The 11,248-nt window shown below is 40.9% G+C and overlaps 2 protein-coding genes across 2 annotated transcripts; one reads left to right on the top strand and one right to left on the bottom strand.

Moving 5' to 3' along the window:
• Window positions 1–925: 925 nt before the first annotated feature.
• LOC135482660 (uncharacterized) lies at window positions 926–6,761 on the top strand. The gene is made up of 3 exons (XM_064762910.1): window positions 926–4,788; window positions 5,197–5,410; window positions 5,824–6,761. Exons 1-3 carry the CDS (start codon window positions 4,666–4,668, stop codon window positions 6,012–6,014), a joined length of 528 nt encoding a protein of 175 aa, XP_064618980.1. The 5' UTR covers window positions 926–4,665; the 3' UTR covers window positions 6,015–6,761.
• Window positions 6,762–10,416: 3,655 nt separating this feature from the next.
• On the bottom strand, window positions 10,417–11,034 carry LOC135482889 (uncharacterized protein K02A2.6-like). The gene has a single exon (XM_064763367.1). It carries the CDS (start codon window positions 11,032–11,034, stop codon window positions 10,417–10,419), a length of 618 nt encoding a protein of 205 aa, XP_064619437.1.
• Window positions 11,035–11,248: the final 214 nt, after the last annotated feature.

Below are 11,248 nucleotides of genomic sequence, written 5' to 3'. Positions count from 1 at the left end.
CCAATGTACTGTTTGAAGTGTCCTTGCTTATCAAGAGTTATTTTTGTCAAAAGCTTAGAGTGAGCTAGTAAATTGCTTCGGACATTTCAAGGCAGTAGATTGTTAAGGTTCAGTAAGTAGAGATCTGACCAGCAACTGACCTTGGAACCTGCCATTCATAAGGCTGGAGAGATGGTCTTGACTTTTTACATTGATGGTTGAAATGTACATGTGTACACATTGTTCAGGAATTTAAAGAAATTGGTGAATGGAATAGACAGTACGTTGATCAACTGGTGGCCACTTATGACCGACAAATTGACAAATATGTAATGATGGTAAAATGATATGTTTCTTTTTGTTATGAATTTAAACTGACCTTAGTGTGGAACAGGTCACTTTTGAGGATTGGGAAACCTTTTATAGAAGGAAACAGCGATATTGTCAGTACTAGAAAAGAAGAGGAGTAAAATTGTAACAGTTGACTGAACTAATTGGGATGTGCAGTTACTGATAATTTTCATGGTGTGGTCTTTATTTGAAAATACACTAATTCACCAGTGAACAGTGGTCCATTACAAAATGGATGTACAATGAAATGTGGGAGTGTTAGGATGGTTTTATAGGTTTCATTAATTTCATAATATATCTCAAAATAAGTGTGATTTGAAGATTTCTGAACATCTTGGGCAAGCGCAAAATGCAAAAATTTCATGAGTTCAAAGACTTTTACAAAATAGGTGGTGCTGGGTTGGTCGCCCTTGGTCCTCCCTGCCTGTATCTTGAACTTCATGGTTTTATTACTATAGATTCATGCACTTGATTGGGAACAACGTTTACATGACGTAGTGTTGGCCGTCGTCAGGTCACCATGTATTTTACATTACTGTAACGTGAAATGAATGGTGACGTGACGACAGCCAACACTACGTCATGTAAACGTTGTTCCCAATCAAGTGCATGAATCTATAGGAATAAAACCATGAAACCATAGATCTATACCTTTGAACATGGCCAGGCAGTAATAAGCCTATAAATCTTGGTAAGATGCAAAAGCCTTGGTGATGATGATAGTCTGCCTGTGAAGAGCATGAAACATGCACATGATGCAAAAAGAGTGGGAGTGCATTTAGGCTAGGCCTATAGATCCATGCACTTGATTGGGACCAACGTTTACGAAAACGTCGCGTCACGTCACGTTACAGTAATGTAAAATGCATGGTGACGTGACGACGGCCAACACTACGTCATGTAAACGTTGTTCCCAATCAAGTGCATGAATCTATAGTAGTGTACAAAGAACGATGTGTAGGCTGGGCATAGTCCTAATGACTTCTGCACTTGACTTGCTTTGCATATCATTCATTGTCATCATGTGTTGGTAGCTCATGAGGTAAGAGTTCAAAACCAATTGTGAATGTTAGGCTAAGGCCTAAATTATCATGTCATTCATGATTATTCATGTAGGCCTATTCACTTCAGTAAAGTATTCAATGTGATATGTTGGTTGGGTACCATTGCCATGCCGCGGCATTGGCATTGCTTGCTAGTGGCACTAGTAGTTAGTACGTAATAAAACTATGGGTCATTGCTTACCTTGCTTTTGACCGACGCTTTTGTCGTTATCGGAATACTAGTACACGGAAGCGTAAGGGTAAGTCTTCAAATATCAAGTCAAGAAAATATCATTGACAGACGAGATATTCATGTTCGTCATGCATGTAATGAGTGATTGATCATTTTTTTTTTTTTATGCGGGTGGTCAAGTTCCTGGTCGGCCGTCCGGCTGTAATGTGCTTATAAAGGGGCCGTAGCAAAATTAAAGTGAAGCGAAGAGAAACTGAAAAATTTTGTTTCTCCTCCAACCCTCACCCTCCCTGAGAAAGTAAAAACTATCAATTTTTGGGTTCACCTTCCATGGCCTTCATTTTCATACTTGAAAACAAATGTGTCATTGTGGACGGGTCGTTGAAGGTCTTCATTTGGGAAGGGTGTCGTGTCACATCCTGGACTGGGGAAGACCAAGATCTTGAGCATCTGCTGATGATTAGGCCTACATGTCGCATCGATGCAGTTTGGAGGCGGACTTTACCTTCTTCATTGGGAGGGGTATCCTGCTACATCTTGGGACAGGGGAAGAAACGCAATAGACTGATGTCTGGGGATCTTGAGAGTGAAGCCTTTTTGGGAAAAAACGAAATGTCTCACTGATTTTTGTTGACCCCTCCCCCTCCCCCTAAACGAATTTAAATAAGTTTGGATACATTTTGGTATAGTTAGCTTGTTGCTATAGATCCATGCACTTGATTGGGACCAACGTTTACGAAAACGTCGCGTCTCGTCACGTTACAGTAATGTAAAATGCATGGTGTCGTGACGACGGCCAACACTACGTCATGTAAATGTTGTTCCCAATCAAGTGCATGAATCTATAGATGTGTCCAGAACATGAGTGGGGAAGCATTCTTGAAGAAAAATAGCTCCAACAAAAAGGAAAAGATTTTTTTTGTGGGAGCTATAGCTGTAATTTTTACAGTGATTTTGGATAGGAGGGCACGAAAGAAATAGGCTGTGGACAAGACCATTGACTTGGGGCCATGAATAACGTTGAGAGAAGGACATGAGGCATATCACTGTGTTCTTTACATTCTTGTGCATGTTAACTTTTAATTTCATGTCCGATGAACAGAGAGAACGTTTCTAATAAACCTTGATTAGTCTCCTTCAGATTATTGCCCATGTTAAAGGCATACGCCGTTCGTTAAAATGTCTGATATTGAAAATTTTCAATTGCGGAAATACGAACTTAATTAAAAATTCAACATTACCGTTGTGTAGACCGATATACAAACACCATAGATACCAAGTTCCACAAATTCGTACGCATAATAACTGCACTACGGCACTTTGTTTTAGTGGATTTCTATTTAATCGGACCACGATTAAATCGAACGGCCTACCCCTTTAACTTTTAATTTGATATCGGATAAACAGAGACAACTTTCCCAATAAAACCTACCTGTTCAATTTCGAGCTAGTCCATGGTGGCTGGTATCTTGTCCAATCTCATGAGCACAGCTAGATCAGCTGACTTGAAGCTGATTTCTGTTTGGTTGGAAACATTTGGAAACATGTTGTTAAGTAATTGCATTTCAATTTAATTGCAACAAGTGCACACAAATGTTGCAACTTGTGTCGGGAAAAAAATAGACTCTGTGTACACTATGAACATTTTTGGAAACATACTCCTGTATCCACTTGTATCACTTGTTTTGTGTGACTTATATCGGAAAATGTTACCAGTGTAGACAGGCCTTTAACCAAATGTTGTTGTCAACAATGAGATTTGCTTTGTGCATGACGTTGCGTCATTCATGACATAACTTTGTCTGTAATGCATTTAATGAAGTTTAGCACAGAAAAGGTATTTTGCTGCAAAGCCATCAACATTTCTGGAGTAGTCTGTACTTTCTGGAAAGTTGGAAAGGTGGAAAGTTGATGACAGGTGGAAAGTTGATGACAGGTGGAAAGTTGATGACAGGTGGAAAGTTGCATGGAAAGTTTAGTGATATGCAGATGGAATGATAAATGCGTTATGAACAATGGGAATCTATTGAAAAATTCTCTATTACGGCAGTAGGCCCTAGCAGTTTTCTTGTCCATCATGTCCACACTTGTGTTGTCAGAATGGTGGTGTCTTATCTGGGAGTCTTGTAAATCACAATAGTATGGGTAGCATTGGTTTCTTAAAGAACATAAGAAGGGAACTTCGCAATGTTGCGGGTGGACCAAAGGTGGAATGTTGGATTTCGATTCTATGAGACACTAAAAGTAGCCATGCCAGCTACGATCACGGAATTTATGTTTGACCATTCTCTTTATTCTTTGTGATGTAAAGAATGTTCGAAAATCCATTTGAAATACACTTTATTGGACAATTCGAAAGATTCCGAAGTATTCAAACTTTCCAGAATTCCAACTTTCTGGAAAGTACAGACTACCCTTTTCTGGTGCGATTGTAGTCGAAGGAAAGTTAAAAAATGGATAGAAACGCTTGGCAAGTTGGAAATATTATCATTGAATGTCCATTCAGGACATACAAAATGATTTGAGGTGAGCTAGGTTTTTTTAAAATTGAAATATTTTGAACAATATCTCAGGATCTTGGACGAAACTATGAGGTCCATAAGGGCAATCGGTAGGTGATCTGTAAACATTGCCTTATAAGGAAATGATGCAAAGGTTGGCACGCAGCCAAAATTAAGTTGGCGCACCGGTGAAATCAATTTGGCACAGAGCCAAAATTTTGGATCAATGAGAAATCGTTTTATTGAAATATTTTGGCAGTTCAAGATTAGGTGATTTGTTTTAGCGAATGACATTCCTTGACGGCTTGTTCATCGTGAAATTGCGCAGTATAAAAGCTGTGGCGAATCTCTTGAAATCAGACAATGTAAAATGCGCCGAGAGCTGATTTGCGGAGGTTTATTTTTGGTTTTACTAGTATTTTATTGCGGGTCTTTGAACATGGCGAACGTGCGGTAACTCGAGATACTCAACCAACGAATTCAAAGGGGCGGAGGTACTGGTGCGTCATCGCAAAAGCTAAAGCAAAAGCAGCAGCAGCAGCAGCAGCAGCAGTGGTTTTGTGACGTGGTAGTCCACCAAGAAGATGCGACGTTCACGATGTTCTGGCCGGCGAGTCTTCCAAATGAAAATCTGATCGTCCCGAACAGTTACATCATGGTAACAAATCCAGTCATTCCGAATGCTGATCAGAAGATTATCCGGCTGCAGAACAGTTCAAAGGTACCGGTACCAGTTACTCTTATTATTGTCTTAATTAAAAGAAATTTCAGTGGCATTGTCAATTCTGGTCAAAATAGTAACAACCAACGATACTCGTCGAAAACATTACTTTTGAATTTTCTCATGGCATGGGCCTGGGGACTAGTATACCAGTAAATGGGTGGCTTAGCAGAAAATCTGCATCTGAAATAGAATACAGGTATGGCAAGTAGGTTGCATGTCTTTGGCAACACCACGTCATCTACAGTTCATGTCTTTATGAAAGTGCAGGTTCATCAACAGGTCAGGAAAGGGGAACTAGAACTAGAATTTTGTTTGTGCACTAAAACAATAACATGCATGAAAAGCAGAAGCATGAACTTTGATGTTATAGGTATGTACTTTATAATAAGTTTATTTACTATTCAGGTATCGCCTCGGAAAGTCGGAATCAACTGGTCCAGGCGTGATGTCACCATTGCTGATCAGACAGGGAGTGTGGTTTGCAAGTTGTGGAATACGTTCGACACCTTGCTGGATGAAAGTAACCGAAGTGGAGAAGTTCGCCTGAATAATCTCGAGGTCGACAAGTGGGGTCAAGACACCTCATTAAAAACAACTCAGGAAACTGAATTGCAGGCAAGTTTGTAATGTTTGTCATGATATAAATCAAGCACTTGTCACAAAAGTAAGAGATATGTCATTCATTTCAAACTTGTGAATGATAATTTATTTGAGTTAATTCCAAGAGTTCCAGTAGAGTAACTTTGTCTTCAGTGAATGAAGCAATACCAAACATGATCAATGGCAATTCGAAAGTAATGAAGTTCAATTCAGACGGTCACTGGCCAAAGTGATGTAGAGTTTTCGTCCAGTAAAGTTGTATGGTCTCTTTAGAGGTTTTTAATGAATAATTTGTAATGATTTACCGCTAATTCATGGAAGGTGGTTTTTTTATCCAAAGTTAAAAAATGGTCTTGGAAATTACTTTTCATGTAGCATTGCTCATAAATGTACATGTACTTCGCTAAACATTGTCTTCCAATTTTCAGGCAGTTTCGAACACAGAGCAGAACGTTCTGGTTGAGGTTCTTGCTCAACATGGTCAGCAACTGTTGTTGGTGAAGCCTGGCAGTGACGATGCTGAGGAAGTGAATGTGGGTTTGGACGTTGATATTCCGGACTTCAATTTTTCAGCTGTAGCAACTGTCGATATCAACAATGGTATCATATCAGCATTTCACTAGGTCCTTTGTGGTGACCTGTCCACTGATTGTTTTTATGACTACTTTAGTATATTAGGGTCATTTGTTTGAATCAAGATTGTGAATCTATCTTCTGTAATCCAAATTCAAGACTTTGTTAATTGAATGTAACCAAGCTGGACAAGTAATTTCAATCAGTTTTGTTTGCTGTACTGTTGGTCATCAGGTGACAATGTTCATGTTCTAAGTCCTTGTTCAATTAGTCGCTAACTGTTGTTGATCAAGCCTGGCAGTCACATTGCTCAGTTAGATGGTAAGTCTGTATGGAAAGCAGATGTTGTAATTCCAAACGTGGTCTTTGAGCTATACTGTGGCATTATTGCTGCATTTCATTAGGTCTAATGTGGTGACCTGTCTACTGGTTGTTTTTATGACTGCTTTAGTGTCATTTGTTGAAACAAGATTGTGTATCTACCTTCTGTAACCAAAAGTCAAGACTTTGTTAGCTGGACAAGTAATTTCAATCAGTTTGTTGTACTGTTGGTGGTCAAGGGACAATGTAAGTCTGACATTAGCTGATAGCAATTGTAGAATAGTTTGGGAGCACTAACTTTAGACACGATAATGTTGTTCCTTATTGAGTCGCAGAAACCAGTGTGAACTTTGATGGACAGTGTAGAACATCAGAGGAGATACTAGTATTTGCACAGTCCTGACTGAACTTTGTATCATTTTTGTGCATTTAAAAACACTTCAGTGTGAATATACTTTTATAAAGGTTGAAACAAAGTTCTGTGTTTCTCGTCTTTTTGTTTACTCATTCAACTTTTAGAATCTTTGTTCAGTTGAGGATGTTGGAAGTCTTTGAAGAGGCAACAGTCTGTTCTGTCTTGGTTGTGACATTGTCGAAGATGGTAGACATTCATACTCCTGTACATGTACAGTATATACATGTAACTGGACCAAGACCAAATAGAAGTTCGTACGAAATTGACACTTAGTTCATTTAAAAGGAGGTTAATCCCACCTTTTACTTCGGTATCGCTTGGCCAAATTCATTGGACCAGGATCCACCATGTCCACGCATGTTCTAAAGAAAGTACAGCACTTGGATTCATTGCAAGGGCTTTAAATTTTCCTGCTACAGTAAAATGATGCAGTGTAAGTGTACAGGTCATTGTAACATCCAAGCTTGAAGACAGTAGTTCAGTCTAGGACCTGCATAACATGAAGCACAACATCATCAAAATCGTGGAGACAAGAGCAGTCCAATTTCTATGGAATTGCACCTGGCACAGTAATGTCACTGCTATGATCGAACTGAAGTGGCCATTGTTTGACAACGTAGAACAGAGACATGTCACAACACAAGGAACATCCAAAAGAAGAAACTGTGAACAACTTGAACAAACACCTGTGACCCTTGATTTCTTGAGATCCATTTAAGGTCATTTAACCTAGGAAGTTATCTTTGAGATACTAGTACATACCTCTATGATTTAAGACTATTTTGTATGGTACCAGTAATCTAACAATAGTTGGATTTAGTAAACCATTGTTAGTTCTGAATAATGACAGAGACCTAAAGGCCTGAAGTAGACATTGTATTATCCGGAGGGCTAGAACTCGGCAGGGACGCCTTTGAGTGCCGGATTAATCGGTTTTAGATGGACCGTGAACAGACTCGACCGAACTCGCAAGTCAGCCATCATGTAACAACTTTATTATTACTGCGCAGCCGCAGTAGGGACAACAAGATACAAGGCGCCAATTATGAACAGCTCTCAGTACACTACATTCCTCCCTCCTAAAGACCTACTACAAGCATACATCAGTCCAACCAATGCTCACATCGTTGTCTCAAATTACCGTACTCAATGATATCTCTAAAGTCTCTTGAATTTACCTTGTACCTGGAACTTAGTACAGTGTTCTTTATAAACGTATCAAAACCAAATACCCTAAATATACCTGGGTAAAACACATACAACACATGACTACTAACAGAGGCTATGATCCTCAGTTTCAAAACTGTTACCAACATAATCACCTAGGAGATCAAAACCCCTGTAGCTCAAATAGCTTGATTTTACCAAGATAGTACAATGCAATGATAATCACAAAAATAGTAAATCACAAGTAGTAAATCCTGTGATGAATCCTGTAATGAACACTAGGAAAAAACAACACACAATCAGAACTGTAAGATGCCCAATGTCCCAACTTACACAGTGATTATCAACAAACTCTGAAAACACACATGATCATAACTAACCCATCAACTGTTAGTGAGTGTCACTACTCTCACCCATGACTTTCAATCAGTCTGTCTGGTCCTTTCCGGTTTGCTCGTCTTGGGTATCTTGGAGAAGTTCCACCAACCTCAGAACGCTCGTTTAACCCATTGGGGTTAGATACCGGTGCCAATGCACTACCAACAGAAGAACCCGGAGTAGGAGTGTCCACAGGATCGAGTGACACAACTTCCACAATAGGAGCGGGCGGCGGTCCTTCAGACACTAACCTTGCAGGTTCAGTTTCGCCACTTTTCTGCAAATGATCAACATGAACATAGCGGTTGCGAGATCCAACGCGAACGACATATGACTGTGGTCCAAGCACTTTCACCACTTTACCAGGGAGCCATTTCACATTTCCTCCTCCCCTCGTATTCTTAACGCGCACGACCTCGTTTTGACTGAATGTACGCATTTTCACTCCACGTTGATCATGAATGTCCGCCATCTCCTGTTGCTTCTGAGTAACAGACTTGTTCAAGTCTGGTCTGAGGATAGAAAAACGGGTTCTAAGTCCACGTTTCAGAACTAGGTCAGCGGGCGACTGACCCGTTGTACAATGCGGTGTACTGCGGTATGTAAGAAGAAAATCATCGACGCGTTGCTTTGCCGACAATTTGGGTTCTGAACCCTTCCTTTCTGCATAGTAATGTTTCTTGAAAGCCTTCTTTGCTTCCTTGACAATGTTCTCAGCAGCCCCGTTTGTCTGAGGGTGGTATGGGGGTGAGAGTGTGAGCTAAATCCCATTTCTGCTACAGAAATCTTCGAACACCTGCGATATGAATTGAGGGCCGTTATCAGAAACGCATTCTATTGGTAGACCGAAGCGCGCGAACCAACTGCGTAAGACATCAACGGTTTTCTCAGCAGTGGTGTTCTGATACATCAGTTCAATCTCAACCCATTTGCTATGAGCATCAACTAGCAGCAAATAGTTCAACTGTTCAAGGTATCCAAAGTCAATATGCACACGTTCCCAAAACTTGGTTGGGTATGGCCATGGAATCAATGGTACTGGTCTTGGGTTGTTTTGGAAAGCAAGACACGCGTCACAGGATTTAACCAGCGCTTCGATATCCACATCGATACCAGGATACCATAGATAACAGATAACTTCTTGCCATCGCTTTCATGCGAACCATCCCAAAATGTTCATGATGTAGCTCCTTTAACAAGCGACTACGGAACTTAGGCGGAATCACCACGCAAATTCCCCATAGCTGACAGCCTTGGTCCGCGGAAAGTTCATCTCGACGTTTCCAATACTTGACTATGTCCGGATCTTTCCCTTGGTCTGGCCATCCATGCATGACATAGTGATACACACGTGACAAGATCGGATCTTTCCTAGTTTGCTCACTAATGTCCTCCGCAGAAACTGGTAGTTCATCAACCATACTGAAATAGTTGATTTTCAACTCAGTAGCAGTTTGACAGTCATCTACTGGGAAGCGCGACAACATATCAGCATTTGCATGATCCTTTGATCGACGGTAATGTATGGTATAGTCATAGGCCATTAGTATCAGAGCCCATCTCTGCAACCTGAGCGCAGCTAGGGTCGGTACCCCAGTCTTTGGTCCAAATATGGTAGTCAACGGCTCATGATCTGTAATCAACTCGAATTTTCTGCCATACAAATATTTATGGAATTTTTTAACTCCATAAATGATTCCAAGTCCCTCTTTTTCAATTTGCGCATAATTACGCTCGCTATCGGTCAATGATCGCGACGCAAAAGCTATCGGTCTCTCGGATCCATCTTCCATGCAGTGCGAAATCAAAGCTCCAACTCCTGTGGGCGAAGCATCGGTAGCTAAGATGAGAGGCTTAGCAGGGTCGTAATGAACCAAGATACGATCACCAGTCAGTTTGTCTTTAACACTTTGCAGCGCCTCATCACACTCATGAGACCACTGCCAGGGAGTATCATTGCGCAACAACCTGTATAGCGGGGCGAACTTGGTCGACATATTGGGTATGAACGACCCATAATACCCCACGATCCCTAGAAATGTACGCAGGTCGGATACATTCTCCGGTTTTCTCGCATTCAGAATTGCATCAACCTTGTCTTTCATGCATGCGCGACCTTCAGCGTTTATCATATGTCCAAAGTAGGACACTTCTGGAACTTTGAATTTGCATTAAGGTCTTTTGGCAACCACATTGTGATCTGCCAACTGCTTTAGCACTGTGTCCAGGCTATCCACGTGCTCGGGAATCTTGGTCCCAATGAGAATGTCATCGAGAATGCTTGCCACACCCTTCTGGTTTCCTAGGATTCTATCCATCACGGATTGGAATATAGAGGGCGCTGATTTAATCCCGAATGGTAGTTTTCTGTATCTATATAATCCCTGATGCGTATTTATAGTACAGAGTTCCCTCGAATTCTCCGTCAATTCCAACTGTTGGTATGCATGGCTGAGGTCAATCTTTGAGAATACCTCACTACCGGCTAGCGTTGCAAACAAGTCCTCTGAGGTTGGAAATGGATACGCATTATCCTCTATCAGCGGATTTATTGTCACTTTATAGTCTCCGCAGACCCTAATCTGTCCATCACTTTTAGGTACAACAACAATGGGTGATGCCCATTCACTTGTGGTACATTTTTCCAACACACCCGCTTTCTCTAATCTATCTAACTCTAGGCCTACTTTCTCCCTTAGAGCATATGGAACAGGCCTAGCTTTCTTGAACACTGGACTACATGATTCTTTCAAGCGAATATCGGCCTTGTAGCCACGGATGGTACCCATCTCATTTGAGAACACATGAGGGTACTTATCTTACACTTTCTGAATTTCAGGATCACTTGTGAGTGACATCACACTGAACAAACGATGCCAATCTAGCTTGATCACACTAAGCCAATTGCGCCCAAACAATGCTACTCTTTTGCCTTTGGTGACGTACAGAGGGAGCGAAGCCGTTTGCCCATTGTAGCAAACCTCGACCTTAAATTCGCCCATG

This window comes from Lineus longissimus, chromosome 2 (assembly GCF_910592395.1).
Source record: "Lineus longissimus chromosome 2, tnLinLong1.2, whole genome shotgun sequence".
In the NCBI taxonomy this organism is placed as follows: Eukaryota; Metazoa; Nemertea; class Pilidiophora; order Heteronemertea; family Lineidae; genus Lineus; species Lineus longissimus.
Note: the sequence above shows the minus strand (reverse complement) of the source record. Positions and strands in the feature narration are given on the sequence as shown.

What these genes read in the sequence shown, in the direction of transcription:
- LOC135482660 (XM_064762910.1), top strand. Translation starts at nt 4,666, where the DNA reads ATGTTCTGGCCGGCGAGTCTTCCAAATGAAAATCTGATCGTCCCGAAC. An exon ending in GGCTGCAGAACAGTTCAAAG is followed by an intron (nt 4,789 to 5,196) that starts GTACCGGTACCA and finishes TTTACTATTCAG; the next exon opens with GTATCGCCTCGGAAAGTCGG. An exon ending in GGAAACTGAATTGCAGGCAA is followed by an intron (nt 5,411 to 5,823) that starts GTTTGTAATGTT and finishes ATTTTCAGGCAG; the next exon opens with TTTCGAACACAGAGCAGAAC.
- LOC135482889 (XM_064763367.1), bottom strand. Translation starts at nt 11,034, where the DNA reads ATGGGTACCATCCGTGGCTACAAGGCCGATATTCGCTTGAAAGAATCA.